The following is a 19,595-nucleotide window of genomic DNA, read 5'->3' as shown; positions in this document are numbered from 1 at the left end:
ATATAGATCTCTAGGAACAGGATTGGGCACCCTAGTACTAAGAATTAAAAATATTATATTATATAAAAAAAAAAAAAAAAAAATAATAACATACAAACCCTCATGATATATTATATATATACAACGATCAGCCATAACATAAGAACAAAGACCACAATAAAGAATAAAACAGAGAATAAACCAAACAGAGAAAAAAAAATGAAAACAAACAATTAAAGACAAAAACAAAGATTATCTTTTCATCACGGCACCTGTTAGTGGGTGGGTTATATTAGGCAGCAAGTGAATAACAGCTCTTGTGGGGTGTTCCCAGGCTGCAGTGGTCAGTATCTATCAAAAGTGGTCCAAGGATGGAACAGTGGTGAATCGGCGACAGGGTCATGGGTGGCCAAGGCCCATTGATGCATGTGGAGATCGAAGGCGTGTGTGGTGCGATGCAACAGACGAGCTACTGTAGCTCAAATTGCTAAAGAAGTTCATACTGGTTCTAAAGTAAAGGTGTCAGAATTCACAATGAATCACAGTTTGTTGCATATGGGGCTGCATAGCTGCAGACCAGACAGAGTGCAGATGTTGACCCCTGTCCACCACCGAAAGCACCAACAGTGGGTATGTAAGCATTACAACTGGACCACAGAGCAATAGAAGAAGCTGGCCTGGTCTGATGAATCACATTTTCTTTTACATCATGTGGATGGCCAGGTGCGTTTTCCTCACTTACCTGGGGATCACATGGCACCAGGATGCATTATGGGAAGAAGTCAAGCTGGCGGAGGCAGTGTGATGCTTTGGGCAATGTTCTGCTGGGAAACCTTGGGTCCTGCCATCCATGTGGATGTTACTTTGACATGTACCACCTACCTAAGTCATGTTGTTGCAATTACAACTGGATCTAAGAGTGTAAGAGTAATTATCCTGGATGTTTTTTCACAACTGAGTGGGTTATCAGTCTGACAAACAATTAGCACAAATAAATTTTGGGCGTGCTTACAAATAAGGTCTGATTCATGTGAGGCCCCTCCTCGCAAACTTCGCAAATCTTCTGTCTAGTGGAGTCCACAATAGACAGGTCAGGATGCTGGGCTGGTTCTGATGAAGTCACAGCCTTCAAAAAAATGATTTTAGATTCATTCTGTTACATCATGTGAATGGCCAGGGGCTTTTTAAAAACTTATAAGGAGCCCGAACTTGACTGGAGAAATAGACTTGGCTCTGGTCTTTGGCCACCAACCACTGAAATCACCATGCGGTTACGTAAGCATGCACCCGACACTAGAAGAAGCGGGCCTGGTCTGAGGAATATGTTTTCTTTTACATCATGCACCAGTTTTCTTTTACATCATGTGATGGCCAAGGTGCGGTTTTCCTCACTACCTTGAGATCCGTATTGGCACCAGGAGGCATTATGGGAAGAAGTCAAAGCTTGTGTGGATGTTACTTTGACATGTACCACTACCTAAGCGTTGTTGCAGACCGTGCACACCCTTTCATGGAAAACGATATTCCCTGGTGGCTGTGGCCCTCTTTCTGCAGTGCCACAAAGCAAAAATGGTTCATGAATGGTTTTTAGGAGCACGACAATGGTTTTGAGGTGTTGACTTGGCCTCCAAATCCAATCGAGCATCTGTGGGATGTGCTGAACAAATAAGTCTGATTCATAGAGGCCCCTCCTCGCAACTTCGCAATCTTCTGTCTAGTGGAGTCCAAAAATCAACAATTCAATGCCTTAACTGCATAAAAATTAAAAAAAAAAAAAAAAAAAAAAAAAGTTAATGAGAAAGTTTAAAGAAGCCTCAAAATAAATGATTTAGATTCATTTTAGGGATTTGTTTGTTTTTACTCATGTGAAATAAAGTACGAAATTATGAGGGTCAAAACTTATAAGGAGAAAGAAGAGGGGGATCTTAGAAGAAATAGACTTGGCTCTGCATGGGTGCCGATGTTGACCCCTGTCCACCACTGAAATCACCAACAGTGGGTACGTAAGCATTACAGCTGGACCACAGAGCAATAGAAGAAGCTGGCCTGGTCTGATGAATCATGTTTTCTTTTACATCATGTGGATGGCCAGATGCGTTTTCCTCACTTACCTGGGGATCACATGGCACCAGGATGCATTATGGGAAGAAGTCAAGCTGGCGGAGGCAGTTTGATTCTTTGGGCAATGTTCTGCTGGGAAACCTTGGGTCCTGCCATCCATGTGGATGTTACTTTGACATGTACCACCTACCTACCACCAAGTCATGTTGTTGCATATTACAACTGGATCTAAGAGTAATTATCCTGTAAAATTGATTGGTTATCAGTCTGACATACAATTAGCACAATAATTGAATACATTTTATACTAGATCTGATGTGGAGGATTTTACCAGTGAAATGAATGGATTGTGACAATGTGTAATAAGTGTAATAACTTTTTAGTCAGCTGGATGTTATACAAGTGGTGATGAAATCTTCTGGCCCAGATAAGTTTGAAGGACATCGACTGAAGACATGTGCAGATGAATCCTGTTTTTTTCCCAGAAGTCGCTTATTCTTCAGAAAAGACCTCATTTTTGCAAAGAGGCCATTGTAGTGCCTGTAGTAAAGATAAGATATCCAGAAACATCAAATGAATTGAAACCCGCTGCATCCTTGGTGATGAAATGTTTTGAGCAATTGGTCAGGTATGAACTTTAACTGGCTATTCAACGTTTTTTAGATCCCTTGCAGCATTGACAGGCTAGACAATGATCTGCCTTAATAAATCTGATTACAAAAGACTTAAAAGGAGGTAAAAACTTTTTTGTAGACTTCTTTTAGTTAGGAAATTGATTTCAGATTTTTAATGGGAGTTTTGTAGACTTCTTTTAGTTAGGAAATTGATTTCAGATTTTTAATGGGAGTTTAGGATAAATCTGTGTTCTTTTGCCCTTTCTTTACATTTTGTATACAAATGAGTGTGTGAGCACTCCCGAAAAAAGTAACTAATTTCATTACTTACTTAATTTTTATGTAAAGTAATGTGTTACGTTACTTTTGTGATACTTTTTCTCATCTGGGCTGGTCTTGCTTGTTTTAATATATAAAAAAGTTCTGTTTTGCCCAAATGTAAAAGCCCTTTCACAGCAAAAGGAAATGAATAAACCTCAGGCTAAAGGAAATGTAAATTCACATCTTTACAGTAGAGGGCGCAGCTCAAACAAACCTGTCAGCTGTATTGCTAGTCAATAAATGGGAAAACAAGGTAACTGGTAAATTAAAAAGCAATGCATTACTTTACTAGTTACTTGAAAAAGTAATCTGATAACGTAGCTTGTGTTACTTGTAATGCATTATCCCCCAACATTGGACACTGTTTTTGATTGTTGAGTAGGGATGCAAAATGTCATGTAGTGTGACAATGCTTTTTGTGGATGTTCAAAAGACAAAAGTCATGGTAATTGAAGATCCAGCCCTCCTGTTCCACAACCACCTTACATAAAAGGTCAAATGGTGGAATGGGTTTGCAGCTACAAATATCAAAATATCTTATTATTGACAAGATGCGTTTTGATGTGCATGCTGAGGCAGTATGTATGAAACGCCAGCGGCTTTACTCTATGCTGAGGTTCACTACATTTAATATTAGCAGGACTCTCATATTATAAATCTAGCAAGAGATATTCTTGGCAATCCAAACAACACACTGTTTTGTAAATTTGTAGCATTTCCTTCCGCCTAGACTAACAAGCAATCCGTATAAGCAGATTTTGCCCATATGTTTTGGGTTGCCCTGATTTTTTGGACTATTTAAAATTCTGTCAGAGGCATATAGTAGGGAAATCAGGCCTTTTTAAATGGCTGTTTTTGGAGTGCCAGAGAAAGGTGTTGTCAGGTCCAAAAAATATCAAGATACTGCCCTTGCATGCAGAGCCATTTGCAAGATTTAATCTGAGAGTACGGACAGAGAGGGAAAATTTAACAAAAACCAACACTAAAAATTCTAGCAATCAACATATGCTCATGTTAAAAATTCAGCTGAGTGAACTTTCTGTCCAGCATTCATGTAACTATGTAACATATTTTGCAAGAACAAGTTTTATGCAATAGATCTAGTTTGTTAATAAACACAAAGCAAAGCAATACTATTTAAATTTACCATATGTTATTCATATAAATTTAGATTTACTAGCCATTCTCATTCACTCTCAATGACTCACTCATCCATTAAGCGGACTCAGGTACAGTTCGCACCCTAGTTCAGAAGACAGCATTCAGATCATTCAAACATACTGAAGTCTGACGCCTATTAAAAATCAGGTGCACACTCAAATTGTTAGTGTGAAAGCATCCTTAAATACACAGACCAAATGAAGATAATTAACACAGGTGAATTAAAAAAAACTAATCAAAGGATGACAGAAACTAGGTCAAGTCAAACATGAGGGAAGAAAACAAACTAAAAGTCCATGATCATGACACATACAGCCATACAGCTGCAGGTTCCACTGTTGCATGTGTTTTGGTCCGGAGAAGAATACTTTTTTCTATTAAATTTTTCTATTAAAATAGTAAAAAATAAAATATCAAAATAATTATTCTATTTGACTATAAATCATCGGGTCCTCTTGAACTGCAAACACAAATGGAGGAAGTAGATCACAAAGCAGCTTTTAATTAGAGTCCTGATTCTGTCATAACCTATTCAGTTTAAACCACCGTTAGTGGCTTATTATTAATTAACTAAGTTTCTAAAGCAAATTATATCATAGCATACAGTATTTATATGATTTGGCAGTGTGGCCAGTGCTCTGCTATGTTTCATTTTGCTGTCGATAGTTAGAGTGGGCGAGAGTTTGCTATTCTGAAATGCAGCAAAAGTGTAGGCACACAGAGCATCTCAACATCAGCTGCCCGTCACTGAATTAATGGCTATGTGGGAGTCAAGGCCCTTGTTATTAGATATTTATTTATTTCCTTCACTGTGTGTGGTAAAATGATGCAGCAAGCCTCTATTTTTTATTTAAAAATAAACAGTTAAAGTAGAAAATGAAAATAAAAAACTTGTAATTTTCTCTAAATTATAAAGTGACATACTTACAAAAAAGCAAATAATAATTTACCATAAAAATACAGTTGTCAAGTCAAATCACCTTTATTTATGTAGTGTTTACAGTACAGATTGTTTCAAAGGAGCTTCACAGTAATAAACAGAAAAATAACAGAATCCATGATGCAAAATGCCTCAAATATGAGACAAATTCAAGTTCTGCTGTAAAGCAGCTCTAACAATATAAATGGTGTCATTAATCAGCTCCAGTCAGTTCACTGTTGGTTAAGTTCAGCAACTGTGAAAAGTTCATCAATTATGAAACAAGTTCAATTAAACTATAAGCAGAAGAAAATTGTGTTATTATTCAGCTCAAAACAGTTCGACATTAACTTCAATAACAGTGCTGATGTTGCAAAATTCGTCAATTATGAAAAGAAAAAAAAATGATTCAGCTATAAAGCAACTCAACAAAAGACAAGAGCTACAGTACATCATCAAGCTCAGTTCTTGTCTGATAGTGTCAGTCCAGTCCAATCAATAATATTACGGTTAAGTGTCTTTTAAACCCCAGCCCTGGCAAAGAATTTTCTTGTAAAATATAATTCTCACTGTATATTGTCATTCATATATTTTACATTTACTGTAGACTGGTTGTGAGGAAGTGCACCAAAACAAGCAATTCAAGCTCCACTATGGTACCACAACACTTGGGTTATGATCTTTATTGCAGTTGCCATCTTAGTCCTTTTTATTTGCATTTTTTCCCATTCACTCATAAGTCATGAAGCCATACGTTATTATGCTGTCTTGTTTTTGCTCTTGGTTCATGACTAACTCAGCATACCAACTCCAATTCCAGCCCACTTCCCATTGCACCAATTCCTGACAAAATCCCATTGCCCATTTTGATTTTGTCAAAAACATACACACATTTAGTCTTTTATGCACTTATTTTAAGCATTTGATACAATGCTTACTTGCTTGTGCTTGAATGTGTGTGTGTGTGAGGTGCTAAAACAGACCTCACTGGTTCTTGCAGATCACACTTGTGCATCTTCTTGTTCTTTTAATGGCAGTTGGCAAACCCACTTTAAGGCGCACACCACCTCTTACTCCATGACACCGGCATGACAGCTGATGTAAAATAAGGATCAGGCTTAGGAGAGCCGATACCGAACAGGGGAAAAAAATTAAATAAAAAAAAACACTTGGATGCCAAATTCCGATCCTTGAGATCTGCTCTAGAACTACAAAGTAATTTGTGTATATGGCAAGCTGCTTTTACATTTAATCTATAAACCATACTAGTATCTATTTTCATGCTACTAGTACTTATGTTTTTATGTACTAGTATCAGAATAACTACTACTGCCCGTTCATTTGTAGATATCTTCAACCTCATAAAGAGCTAATGATAACACGAGTACCTCTCAACCGCCCAATCAGAATTCACATGTTAATACAATACATTAATATACTGAATGAAATTGATTATTAAGTAGGCCTAACTGGCTTTGTATGTTAACTTATCTTGCTAATTGGTTACCATGAAAACTCAAGGAAAAATATGTTTTATATGATTTTTATTGTTTTCACAATGTCAAAAAGATTTTTTGATTTGATTATTGGCAGTTAAGTAGATCCAAATCCAGTTAATGCACACCAGCCAAGCAACCACAATACCCACGACATCCACCATAAGAGATTGTGCCTTTTTGGAGAGTATTTATAATTCCTTACAGTAAACCAAGGTCTTATTATTGGCGAAACTACTTCGCTTATACATTTACTGTTTTCTGCCTTGTTTCTAGGGGCAGCGTCTCTAATACAGCTCATTCGCCAGTGATGAATCACTGGGACAACAATTCTAATGAATGAACAATAACATTAAAGAAACATGTGAACTGCCAAACAATGAAATATAATGGGGAAAATAATAAAATTATTCTTTCTTCTTTCTGTCTTATTAGCATACTGAGCATAAATGCAAATTAAAAAGTACTAGTGTCTATTTTAGACTTGTGCCCGTATTAGTTTTGGTACCAAATGGTTCCCGGGCAAATTACAAATCGAAGTGATCATCCCTATCCCCTTGGAGTGGGACTTTGGATGTTCTGGGAAGCTGGGATGTTCCCGTGACAGCGCATCCATCAGCAGATGTGACTGTTTTACTGTCATAAATGTCTTTTCATTGTTGTTTGCATAACTGTTGCAAATAAACATACATTTTATATTTTTAAAAAGTTTTTAAAATACACTATATAATATATAAAAACTATTATATACAGTATATATATACATGTATATTGATTTTATGTCGGCGTCCATCAGCGAATCTGCTGACGGACACGTGCTGCGTTGTGACGGGAGCATCCCAGCTGAAGATAATGAGGAAATAATGTCGCTCCATTTGCCAAGTGCATTCCTAACCACTACATAATGACATCCATGTGCCCTGCTCACTCCAAAGTCCCCACTCCAAGGGGATAAGGATGATTACTTCCATTTGGAATTTGCCCGGGAACCGTTCGGTACCGAAACTAATACCGGCACAAGTCTAGTCTATTTAGTCCAGGATGTCTTTGGTCTAAAATGTTACTAGTAACTAAAAATTAAGTACCAGTTCCAATTTTTCTTAACATAAAGTATAATTAACAATTAAGTGCTGTGAAACTAATACTGGCATAAATATAACTAGAAAATACGACACTTCATGAGCTTTTACAATAATTGTTGTTGAGAATGTGATATTGTTATTGAATTGATTCAACACATTTTTTTTAAGTTGATGTGGCAAATTCTCTAGTTCAGTCAACGTACGAACTAACTGAAGCAGTGAAAACTTAAAATGTAAAGTTGAATGAACAAATTCAGAAACTGCAAATTGTGTCAACGTAATATTTCATTACAATGTAGTATCTAATGAATAGGTACTAGTAACTTTACAAAAGACACTAGTACCTAAAGAATAAGCACTCCAAGCTAATGAATAAGCACTAGTACTTAATGGAAAAGATGCTAGTACCTAAAACATAACTTCAAGTAGCATGAAAATACATACTCGTATTGTTTATAAATTAAATGTTAAAATGGCTTGCCACATTGCATAGATTTAGTCCAATAGCATTTGAAGAGAGAGCGAGAGAGAGAGAGAGAGAGAGAGAGAGAGAGAGAGAGAGTGTGTGTGTGTGTGTGTGTGTGTGTGTGTGTGTGTGTGTGTGTGTGTGTGTGCGTGCGCGCGCGTGTGTGTGTGTGTGTGTCAGATGACGTCTTCCTTCTTTTACCTCAGGAACCAGTTATTGAATTTGACCTTAACAGTAAAGCAGCAATTCAAGAGAATTGCTTCATTAAAAAGTGTAATTATGGAAATGGGTGGGGACTCGTCAACTGACTGACAGATTCGTGAGATCTGAAAGATTTGTGAGAAATTGGACAATGTGCCTCTAATGAGTCTCTTACTGTTTTACAACACAAGAAAGGCACAAATGTAGTAAGATACTGTACAGCTGTAAAAGACAGACAAGAGTAACTAAGACAGCACAACTAAATGAATGCAATGAAAGGAACGTGCATGAGGTAGATGTTATCAAGTAGATGTTATCACAGAGTTACATCATCTTATGGGAAGATTAAACAGTTTTTTCTCTTCACAGACTGAGAATGTAAAGAACAATTAAATAAAATGTGCCATAAAACATTTAAATTCGAACATGAAGCATTGCTCTCCTGGAGCACCCAGAGGGTCACAGCGATATGGGACATGCAGATGAGGCCCTGCGGTGGGTGCAGAAGGTCCTTAACAATCTGGAACATGCTGATGAAAGTACCCTGAAGTGAAGGTTTACTTACTGGAGCTTGACTTTGTTGCAGCTGTGTCTGTATTGTCTTCTCCTCTCAGGGCCAGAGGCTTGAGAACCTGAATAGTTTGCTTTTGTGATAGACTGTCAAAACGTGCTATGTCTGTCTATAAACTGAAAGCACAGAACTTTTTGTGTCTGTTAATGTCTCTTCTCAATGGACAGAGACTCAGAGCATAGAGTGTTTTTACTACTTTATGATATGGAGGAGATGCAGAGAGTTTGGTTAAAACAGTGAATTTATAGTTTTACCTATGCATCACACACTTCTCAAAATACCTCAAAATACCTTTTACCAGTGTTCTAAATATATATATATATATATATATATATATAGTCCAAACATGCTGGAAGAATGTTGAACTATCATGCACACCTTCTGAGTTTGAGTACAAACAGAAGTACGAAATGGATTTGTTATAATCATGTGTATACGCATATCAGCATCATAAGGCACATTAAATTTTCCACATTTCATTAAGCAGCACAACCATTTACAACTCATAAAAATAATAATCAAAAATTTTTCTTGAGCAGCAAATCAGCATATCAGAATGATTTCTATATGATCACGTGACAATGAAGAATGGAGCAAAGAAGCTTTGCCATCACAGAAAAAAAAATATTTTTAAAAATATTTAATAATATTTCACAATATCACAATATTATTTTTACTGCAGTTTGATAAAATAAATGCAGCCATGGTGAGCAGAAGAGACTTTCATTTGAAAATCTTACTGAAAAAAACAACAACATTGTGTTACAAAAGAATGCTAGAAACTATAATGTATTTTCACGGGAAGTGAAATGGAAAGCGTAGTGGCACTTGCAGTTTACACTCTGTCCATAACGGACATGACTGATGCAACACATTACATCAAAAGCACATAGAGCTCAGTATAGTCAGTGAATCTGTCTACACTGGATGTGCCAAGTTGGCAACAGCAAACAGATGACTATTTCTATTTCTGAAAACAAGAGAACAAATTATAACTGCCATCTACTTTACAGCAATGTCTTTATATATAAGATCTTATATGTATTTCTACTCAAACTGGTCTCTGTAACATGCCAAACTTGTGGGAGGTCTCGTCCATTGGGTAAAGCTCCAATTATTAGCTATTAGGGAAAGCCTAATAACGGAAAGGTTGCTGGTGTGTGTCCTTCATGGGATGATGCATGAACCATTGCTTTTATGCAATCATTGTGATTTCCCTAGTGTGCTTGGTATCATATTTACTGAGTGCAATTCTGTTTACTCTTGTGTCTGTCATGTGCACCTGAAAAAACTGTGGAGATGTCGAAATTGCACAAGATTTTGTGTGAGAGATTTGAGGACCATTATTGGTCTTAGGTTGTGTTTTCAGTGGGATCTCTTGCTCTCATTCTGTTTGAAGAGGTCTGGAGTCTATCTCCTCTTCTGCTCTCATGAATATTTTAAGGGCTTCAGTGTGGAAAATAGGTTTGTTTCCCCAGAGAACATTATTTCCCAGCAACCTTTGATTGTTCGCTGTAGTCGGTCTTCAGAACTGGAGCTGACACCTTAACAACATGTGCCAATTATTCTTGGATGGAGCTTTGTTCCAGGGAGTTCTTTTGTTGTTGGTGGTGTTTTTGTTTTTTGTGAGAACATGCCTGTGGTATAAGACCCACTGTCAAACCACCATACTGTTGCACTTTACATCCTAAAAAAAATATTACATTTTGTGCTATGGACTACTGTTTCTTGTGTCCATCACAATGACATATTTAATTGTTATCTTCACATTTAGCAATGTTTTGTTAATTAAGGTGACTGTTTAACTGATGACTTTTTTTTTTGTCTTTTTTTTTCTAACAGGGATTCTTTGTGTCGGTATTTTACTGCTTTCTTAATGGGGAGGTGAGTCAATCATGTATTTAATTTCATGGTTGGACAGAATTGGAAGATGACTATCAATATACAAGCCCTTTCCACAGCCATATCACCCCGTCACCTTATCTGTTCTCTGCCACCCAAGTCTATTATTATGTGGGAGGCTATTTACACTGACTCGCTTCACACCAACACCAAAAGGAGCAAAGCAATTTATCAGCACCCTGAAAACTGCTCTCTTTCAGTAGGGCCATTTTTATTACTTTTTTCAGTCACCTGTAACGGTATCTTCTTAATATCAGTATCACTTGACACATCTGTCATTTTCTCCAGAGATTTTGCTTTTCTATGTCAAAACAGAACGGTAAAACTGATAATATTTGTGTGGGTATAGCTGGCTCACATATAGAGTGTGTGCACGTTATTAAAATTTCTGCATTGTGGGAGAAATTTTGTGGAATTTAAAAATAATTTAAATTAAGTGGACTCACTTTTATTGGTAGTTGACAGCATTATCAAATTAGCCCAAATATGGTTACATATGCATCAATAGCTGTCGCTATGGGAACCTGATTGTCTGAAGCCTGTATGGAATCACGCCAATTGATTGGCTGATGATGCTTAAGGAATGTGTCACCAGTGCCTCAAAAGGACATGCTTGAGTCATATACTGTGTATATATATACAAATGAACTAATTAAAGCTTTGTCATTTAGAGCTGAATCATTATTTGGGTTCCCTGCCAGATAAACATTTATTTATTCTTTAATTTGTGTATTTTTAGAATGTTATTCTGCAGTCTAATGGCCTCTCTTCATATCAGATTTTTATCTAGGGTAATAATTGGATTTTTGTTATGACCCCAGGCAAGATGGAGAATACTCTTCTTCAAGATGACTCTGTCAATCAAGCTCATCTTACATAATATCTAGACCGTCAACATCAAATCAAACCAAACCGTGTCACTACCAACTGTCGTTATGTCAGCTGTGTTTAGATGGAGGCAAAAGCATCCTCTCTCATGACTGACCGATTAAATGAAGACAGGTTTAAAATGAAAAACCTAAAAAATGATCATCCAGCTCTTTTTTCAAACGCTGCTTCTTTTTAATAAGCATTTCATGTAAAACTTTTAGATAGCTACAAATCAGGTCCATTTTACTCTAACCCAGGGTTGGCAACCTATGGCACATGGCCAACACTGGGACACAGAAAACTACATATCGACAAACATTTTGAGATAATCATTCCTCTTAGTCACACAGCCTGTTAGGAGCTATAAATACTATTAAAATGTGAGAATTAAACTGTGCTAGTCTACAGATGCACGTGGTTCCAGCAGACTATTTGTGTGACCGCTGAGCATACGAGGTGCTGCAGATCAATGCTGCGCTGTGCTTTCGCATAGGTTAGGTCCGTTTAACTTCAGTCACGCTATAAGATTGAGTGCATGACTGAGTGCATTACAGTTCATTCTGCATTAGTTGCTCTTAGCAATAAATAAAATACCTCTATACATGCTGGTTATTTTTAAGTTGGTACCAAACACAATGACATAACAACATTCTCACACACATACAATGGTGTTCAGTAGGGCCACACTGTAAATCTGTTACTCAGAGTCTAATTTAAACATTAAAATAAACAAACCTTCAGGATTTTGAAAAGTTTAAAAAACAATTAATGAAGAAATGCTTGCATTATTTGTATGACAATCAACATTTTATTTTAGTTTCATGCATTTCTTTTTTACCAACACTTGAATGTGGGCAAGTTTCATTAAAAAAAGGCACATTTTAAACAAAAAGCTGACAAAAATGAATTTTTGTCAAAGACTACGTCTCAATCAGATTCAGAATGATGATTAAAACATTGATGGAAAAGATCGCTTCCATTAACACCTCCAAAGCTTCATGGTCCTAAACCACTTCCTGGGTTGATATTTCACTTATTAACTTTAGTCAGATTCAATTTATATGCTGTTTATTGTTAAATAATCACATTATTTTACATATTAATCTGCTTACATATGCAATCACTTGTTTCTGCTTCTTCTTCACCTTATTTTGATCCAGACATTCAGTACTCTTTCAGAAGATATATAATAGCCCCCCCTAATGTATAACAGTGGAAACACAGAAAGCCAGAAAATTCCATCAATGGTGAAGAAAGAGTTAAAGGGTTAGTTCACCCAAAAATGAAAATTAGGCTGCGTTTTATTCACCCCCAAGGCATTTTAGGTGTAAACGACTTTCTTCTTTCAGAAGAATTAGATTAAAGTGATTATTACATTTTGAATATGTTCAATTTTTTCTAACAAAAACGCATCGAGTCACTACAGGAGGACTTTGTTCACCCCCCGGAGCCATGTGCAACACATTTCTTTTTATGGAAGGGCGCTTTTTATTTCACGTCTTTTTGACTGAAGCAATGCAACACCCACTGACTACAATGATTGAGCTTAAAAGATCAAATACAATTTCTAATATAACTCCGACTGGATTCGTCTGAAAGAAGAAAGTCATATACACCTAGGATGCCTCAGGGTTGAGTAAAACGCAACCTAATTTTCATTTTTGGGTGAACTAACCCTTTAAAGGATTCCTGCCGGAAAAAAAAAAAAACACTCCTAGTAGTGAGGCTGAATGCCAACCCATGTGCCTCAAGGAAGAGAAATCGCTTTCTTAACCTACTGTGACATTCTTCATTCACCCCTGTTGTGGCCATCAAAACAAGCAAACAACTTAACAGATTTATGCCACTGGCTCATGTGGTTAACATAAATCAATAACATTCTCACAAGACAAAGCCTGTGCAGTATCTCAGCCTCCTTTGACTCAAAGGTCGAAGAAGAAAATAATTCAACACCACAACCTGAGAGTTAAATGTTATGAAGGCAACCTTAGATTGCTTTGGTTGAAACAAAACCTTCATCTGATCAGGAGACAAAAATTATACAGGATGGGCTCAACGATGAGGGCTGTAAATCACCAATCCTCTTAAGGGATGTCAAGGCCAAAAACAAGATACTCTGAAGAGTCAGATTTCTCAGGTGATTGAATGAAGGCCATGGTACACCTTCTAGGACAGCGGTTCCTAACACCGGGGTCGTGACCCTCACTAGGGACCACTTAAGGTTTACAAGGAGTCATGAGTAGGATGGTTATAAGTAGGGATGAAGTGGAAAAAGTTTGACGCAAACCTCGATAAAATTCTTGATGGTCATTATGTCTGTTATATATTTTATTTATCATTAAAACCTTTTTGCCATGATTTGAAAAATTCACACGAAATACTGTCCAACATTAAGCAAAGATAGTAACAGTCTGATGCAGACACAGCATGCAGTGTAGATTTTGCCCAAAGGCTTGTCACATTTGCTCAAGAATAATCTGGCAGCAAATTCAAAATCTAAAAAAAAAACTCAACATAAAAATGCAAAAAATCAGCAAATGTGGGCAATTAATCTGTATGTTAACTAAACTAATCAATCAACCAAAGTCCCATCAAGCTATAACATCTCAAACTCAAAATCAGCTTCACCATTAAAGCTACTGCCAGGTGAAATGAATAACATTGTTTGTATCGTTACAATGACATCTGATATATTAGGCAGCAAGTGAACAGTCAGTGCTTGAATTTCATGTGTTGGAAGCAGAAAAACAACAACAACAAAAAACTTTTATTGTGCATGTCCTCACTCATAATAAAGTCCGCTGAGACACACACTTTCAAAAGGGCATCACGTTCTACCATGAGGAAGTATAAAACTACTTTACGTGGATTGCTGAAACATGATAAACCATCTTCCTGAAGAAGAGAAATCTGAGGAGTGATGTTGCAAGCGCGTGTTTTTGAGGCACTGGAGATGCAGGGCCTTGGTGGGCGGAGCTTGCAAATTGTCATGATTCCAAATGGGCTTCAGACGTTCATCACACCTGGAGGGTGTATGCATAGTTACTAATGCATGCTACTAATGCATGCTGCTAAGGAAAAATATGAAAGGAACCCATCTAACTTTCTTTTTTATAATTATACAACACAGTGGCACTATAAACGTAAAAGAGGTTGTACACCGAATGTTAAGTTAACAACTATTTGTGACAAATATCATGCAGTTTATTGGAAAACTGTGCGTGGTGCTCTGTGGCCCACCGGGAATTTGAACAGCCTCTTAAGTCATAGCTGGGAGACACAGACAGACATTGATGGTGCCGCCGATGTGCTAACGACAAACAGTTGTACTTTTCACATTTTTACTGAATATACTGAATAATCATTGTCAGAGCAGGGTATAAAAAGTAAGTAAACTCTTGAATTTAGTAACTTGTCAGTTCTCTTTTAACAGAAAAACCTGCTAAGACCCTGCTAAAAACATTTTCTGTAGTTATTCATTTATTTATTAATTTATTTTGGACCATGTCTCCCCACAAATCTGTTTCATTTTATTAATATTTCTAGGTTGTCTTGAAAGCTCTGCTCTCTTTGGGTTATGCCACAACATCTGAATTGGCTTAAGGTCAGGACTCAGGAAAACATATTTTTTCTTTTTCAACCTTTAGTTGATTTACTTGTGTGCTTTGGATCACCTAACCTTTCTAAAGCTTGAAGTCATGAACTGCCCTGACATTCCCCTGTAAAATCCCCTGATAAATCTTAGAATGCATTGTTTTTTTCAGTGCTTGCACAGTGTCCAAGCCCTTGAGCAAAGCAGCACTAAACTATATTGCTCCTTCCAGCATACTTCATAACTGGGAAGAGGTTTTAGTGTTGGTGTCCAGTGCCCCTTTTTCTTTAAAAAAAAAAAAAAGAAAATGTGTGCATTATCAGTAATGTTCTGAACTGCCTTTGCTTTTGGGTCCTTTGTTTATTTTCATGATACATTTTTACCAGTATTTCTTTAGAGCAACCTTTAGGTACCTTTATTTGAAGGGCAGGACACCTGTGCAGTTCACACATCCCAAGTCCCTTAATTTTATTAATACATTAAAGCTCTTTTGAGAGTTATGCCCTGTCAATTGAAAAGTACTCAAAAACATGTTTGTGTGTAATTAATCATTTATTGTGTTTGTCTTTGGATGACCTGATTTGAAAGATCAAGTCAAACTGCCCTACATTCATGGTAAAATCCCCTATAAATCTTAGAATGCATTGTTTTTTTCAGTGACCTGCACAGTTCCAAGCCCTTGAGCAAAGCAGCACTAAAATCTATATTGCTCCTTCCAGCATACTTCTAACTGGGAAGAGGTTTTAGTGTTGGTGTCCAGTGCCCCTTTTTCTTTAAAAAATAAAAAATAGAAAATGTGTGCATTATCAGTAATGTTCTGAACTGCCTTTGCTTTTGGGTCCTTTGTTTATTTTCATGACACATATTTACCAGTATTTCTTTAGAGCAACCTTTATGTACCTTTATTTGAAGGGCAGGACACCTGTGCAGTTCACACATCCCAAGTCCTTAATTTAATACAATTAGCTTTTGAGAGTTAGCCCTGTCAATGAAAAGTACAACTGTTTGTGTGTAATTAATCATATTGTGTTTGTCTATGACTGATTTGAAGATCAGAAGCTACAGCATGGTTAGAAAGCTTTATTATTCATTATTAGCATTCCAGTGACCTAACGTTTTTTTGAGTAAGCTATATGAAAATCAAGATATTTTCACATGGTTCACAAACTTATTCTTGCTACTATATATATATATATATATATATATATGCATACCTTGATTTGCTTACATATATATATATTGCTTACATATATATATATATATATATATATATGCATACCTTGATTTGCTTACATTTTTTAAAAACTCTCTTTGAATTTAAAAAAGTATCCATCATGCCCCAAACAATTCACACCAAATTATTTAGCAGACACTTCAATCAAAAACAAAATTAAACCACAATCACAAATATTCAAATAACACAATTTCACCCAAAACAAAATGTGCTCTATTCATCTTATAAATGAAAAAAAAAAAATAATACAAAATGTGCTCGTAAATAAAAGTTTCAGAGATAAGATGCAGTTAAGTGCTCACGGAAGATATGTTTTATGCAGCATTGTTTTCTAACTGATAAAAAAAAATACTGCATTAAACGGGTAGCAAAACTAAAATGAACTGTAAGATGCAATCGTAAGATGTAATATACTTAAGCTTAGGATGCTTTTTGGAAACAGGGTTCAGCGATGTTCTAGCAATCGTATAGCAATGAGTTATGCATTTTAAAATGCATAAAAAAAGTGTAGTATGTTTTACATTCCGTGGAATTCTGCAAATTGCCCTTCACAATCATTGAAGAAAAGTGGCTGCAAGTAAAAAAACCATGGATTGCATGTTTTTTTTTTTTTCTTTACAGGTACGTTCTGCAGCCAGAAAGCGTTGGCACCGCTGGCAGGACAAACACTCGCTGCGAGTCAGAATGGCGAGAGCCATGTCCATCCCCACCTCCCCCACACGCATCAGCTTTCACAGCATCAAGCAGACCACGGCCGTCTGACCTTTACGCAATAGCATTTCCTCTTTTATAATTCAGCCACACAGTTGGACTGCAAGTGGCATGAGAGACCAAGTGATTGTTTTTGGCCTTTGATGTTCTGGAGTGTGACATCTGACAAGCAGCTAATTTAATTTATATCTTTTGTTTAATTTTGACAATGGCCCCTGAATTGAAGGGTTTTAACTGAACTGATGAAATGTTTCTTTTCACTCAGTAGTTGCAACCATCCAGAAGACCCTACCATCCCTTTTGTCTGTCTGTGTGTGTGTGTGTGTGTGTGTCTATCTATCTATCTATCTATCTATCTATCTATCTATCTATCTATCTATCTATCTATCTATCTATCTATCTATCTATCTATCTATCTATCTATCTATCTATCTACCTATTTCCCTGTCAGCATTTTTTTTTAAAGTTTCCAGCCACCTCCAGCATTTTGATTTCATAGCCCCTAGAATATTTTGTTGTATGAATATCTGACCATGCAATGTCAAAAGAAATAACAGAGCCTCTGCTTTAAAAACATTTTTTAAAAAATTGATCTTCATGCATTCTTGTTTGATCTACACTTGTATGTGGGCAGGTTTTATTTAAAAAAAAGCAACATCTACGTCTGGATTGCATTAAGAACAATGATCAAGACATACTGTAGATGGAGTAGATCGAGATGCTGTAGTTCATCAACACCCACGAAGCTTCACAGTCCTAAACCACTTCCTCGTCATCATTTCATTCACAAATGTTATTCAATAAAGATATACATTACTATGTAATGTAATGTTTGATGATTGCATTATTTTACATGTGCAATCAATCAATTCTTCTTCCTCTTCACTTCTTCTACACAGACATTAACCAGACATTAATTAATAATTTATAAAATATCAAACAGCAAACACAAAAAAGCACAGAAAACCAAATGGCAGGGAAACAACTAAGCACTGTCTCATAAATGATGGAAAATTGGCCTGGAAAGAGTTAAATATTCGTGGTAGCTGACTATGCCACCTAAAGTTGGTAAAGACACTCCAGGAACTCAATAATCATTTTTTAGGGCAGGGAACGGATGAGCAATCGGGCAAAAAAATGTATTATATAAAAAAGTCCCAGAGTTCTATTATAAAAGGATTTAAAGTTCAGTCCACACTTGGCCATCTGAACCACACTATGAACTAGAGTCTCCAGATCTCCACACCAGCAGCAGATATGGCAACCTCTGCTATCCAGTCCAAACATTATCCAGCACCTGTGAAATACATCAGCATTCAGTCTGATATCTGCAGTAACCTGCTGTATGTCTTAATAACTGGTCATCAACCTGCCTCACACGCTGAGCTCACAGTCAAACAACAAATGGAGCCTTCATACATTCAAGACTTGCAAGGGCCAGTGCTTCACAAGACTTGCAAGGGCCAGTGCTTCATTTTTCAAGACACTTTGCATTTGGTAGAACACTTGGAATATATAACCATCTGGCGAATATATATGGCATGAGTCATACACCAACATACAAAGATACAACTTCACCTCTTTTCAAAGCCATAATCTGGATGATTTCAACCACCACAATCTTCATGACCACAAGGTTGTTGTTCACTGCCATCATCTGGATGAGTGCAAGCAGGACATTTTTCTTGTCCAGCCTTGGACTTCAATACAAAATCAAAACTAGCATGCTGGGCCACCTAACATTGTCCTTTCCCAAGCTTGGCTATCTGCAAATAGGCCACCAGATTGTTATCCATAACCGCAGTAAACCTTGAACCAGAGTGGCAAACTTTATGTATGTATGTATGTATGTATTTTTGTTTGTTTGTAACACTTTCCAGACTGATGTATATAATTCACCTTCTTTCTCAACATTTCTGGAGTTTCTTTCACCTTAGCCATAGTTTGTTACTGAGTGAGACCTTTTAACCAGCTTCATGCTGTTAAAAAAAGTTCACTTTACAATAAGGTTCCATTAGTTAATTTTAGTTCATGTATTAACTATAATGAACAAACAAAGAACAATACATTTATTACAGTATTTATTAATATTTGTTAACGCTAATGAAAATACAGTTGTTCACTGTTACTTCATGTTAATTTACAGTGCAATAACTAATGTTAACAAGCACAACTTTTGTATTTAATAATAGATTAGTAAATGTTGAAATTAACATTAACTAAGATTAATAAATGCTGTAAAACTACTGTTCATTTTTTAGTTCATGTTAACTAAAGTAGTTAAATAATATTAACTAATGAACCTTATTGTAAATTGTTACCAATTTAAGTGTTGATTTAAAGGGATACTCCACCCCAAAATTAAAATTTTGTCATTAATCACTTAACACTTTTTGTAAGACAATTTTGTAACAA

At 36.4% G+C, this 19,595-nt stretch overlaps 1 protein-coding gene across 1 annotated transcript in view; it reads left to right on the top strand.

Annotated features, from left to right (window-relative positions):
* The window catches only part of LOC109078967 (corticotropin-releasing factor receptor 2), a 71,276-nt gene extending 53,306 nt beyond the window's left edge, over positions 1–17,970 (top strand). Inside the window, exons 11-12 of the mRNA XM_042769564.1 lie at positions 10,714–10,755; positions 17,091–17,970. Coding sequence (XP_042625498.1) covers positions 10,714–10,755; positions 17,091–17,231 — 183 coding nt within the window. The 3' untranslated portion in view covers positions 17,232–17,970. The remainder of the gene's footprint in view (positions 1–10,713; positions 10,756–17,090) is intronic.
* Positions 17,971–19,595: the final 1,625 nt, after the last annotated feature.

The sequence above is a fragment of the Cyprinus carpio genome, chromosome A2, assembly GCF_018340385.1.
Source record: "Cyprinus carpio isolate SPL01 chromosome A2, ASM1834038v1, whole genome shotgun sequence".
Taxonomy (NCBI): domain Eukaryota; kingdom Metazoa; phylum Chordata; class Actinopteri; order Cypriniformes; family Cyprinidae; genus Cyprinus; species Cyprinus carpio.
The sequence above is the reverse complement of the archived record's forward strand: the minus strand, read 5'-3'. Positions and strand labels throughout refer to the sequence as shown.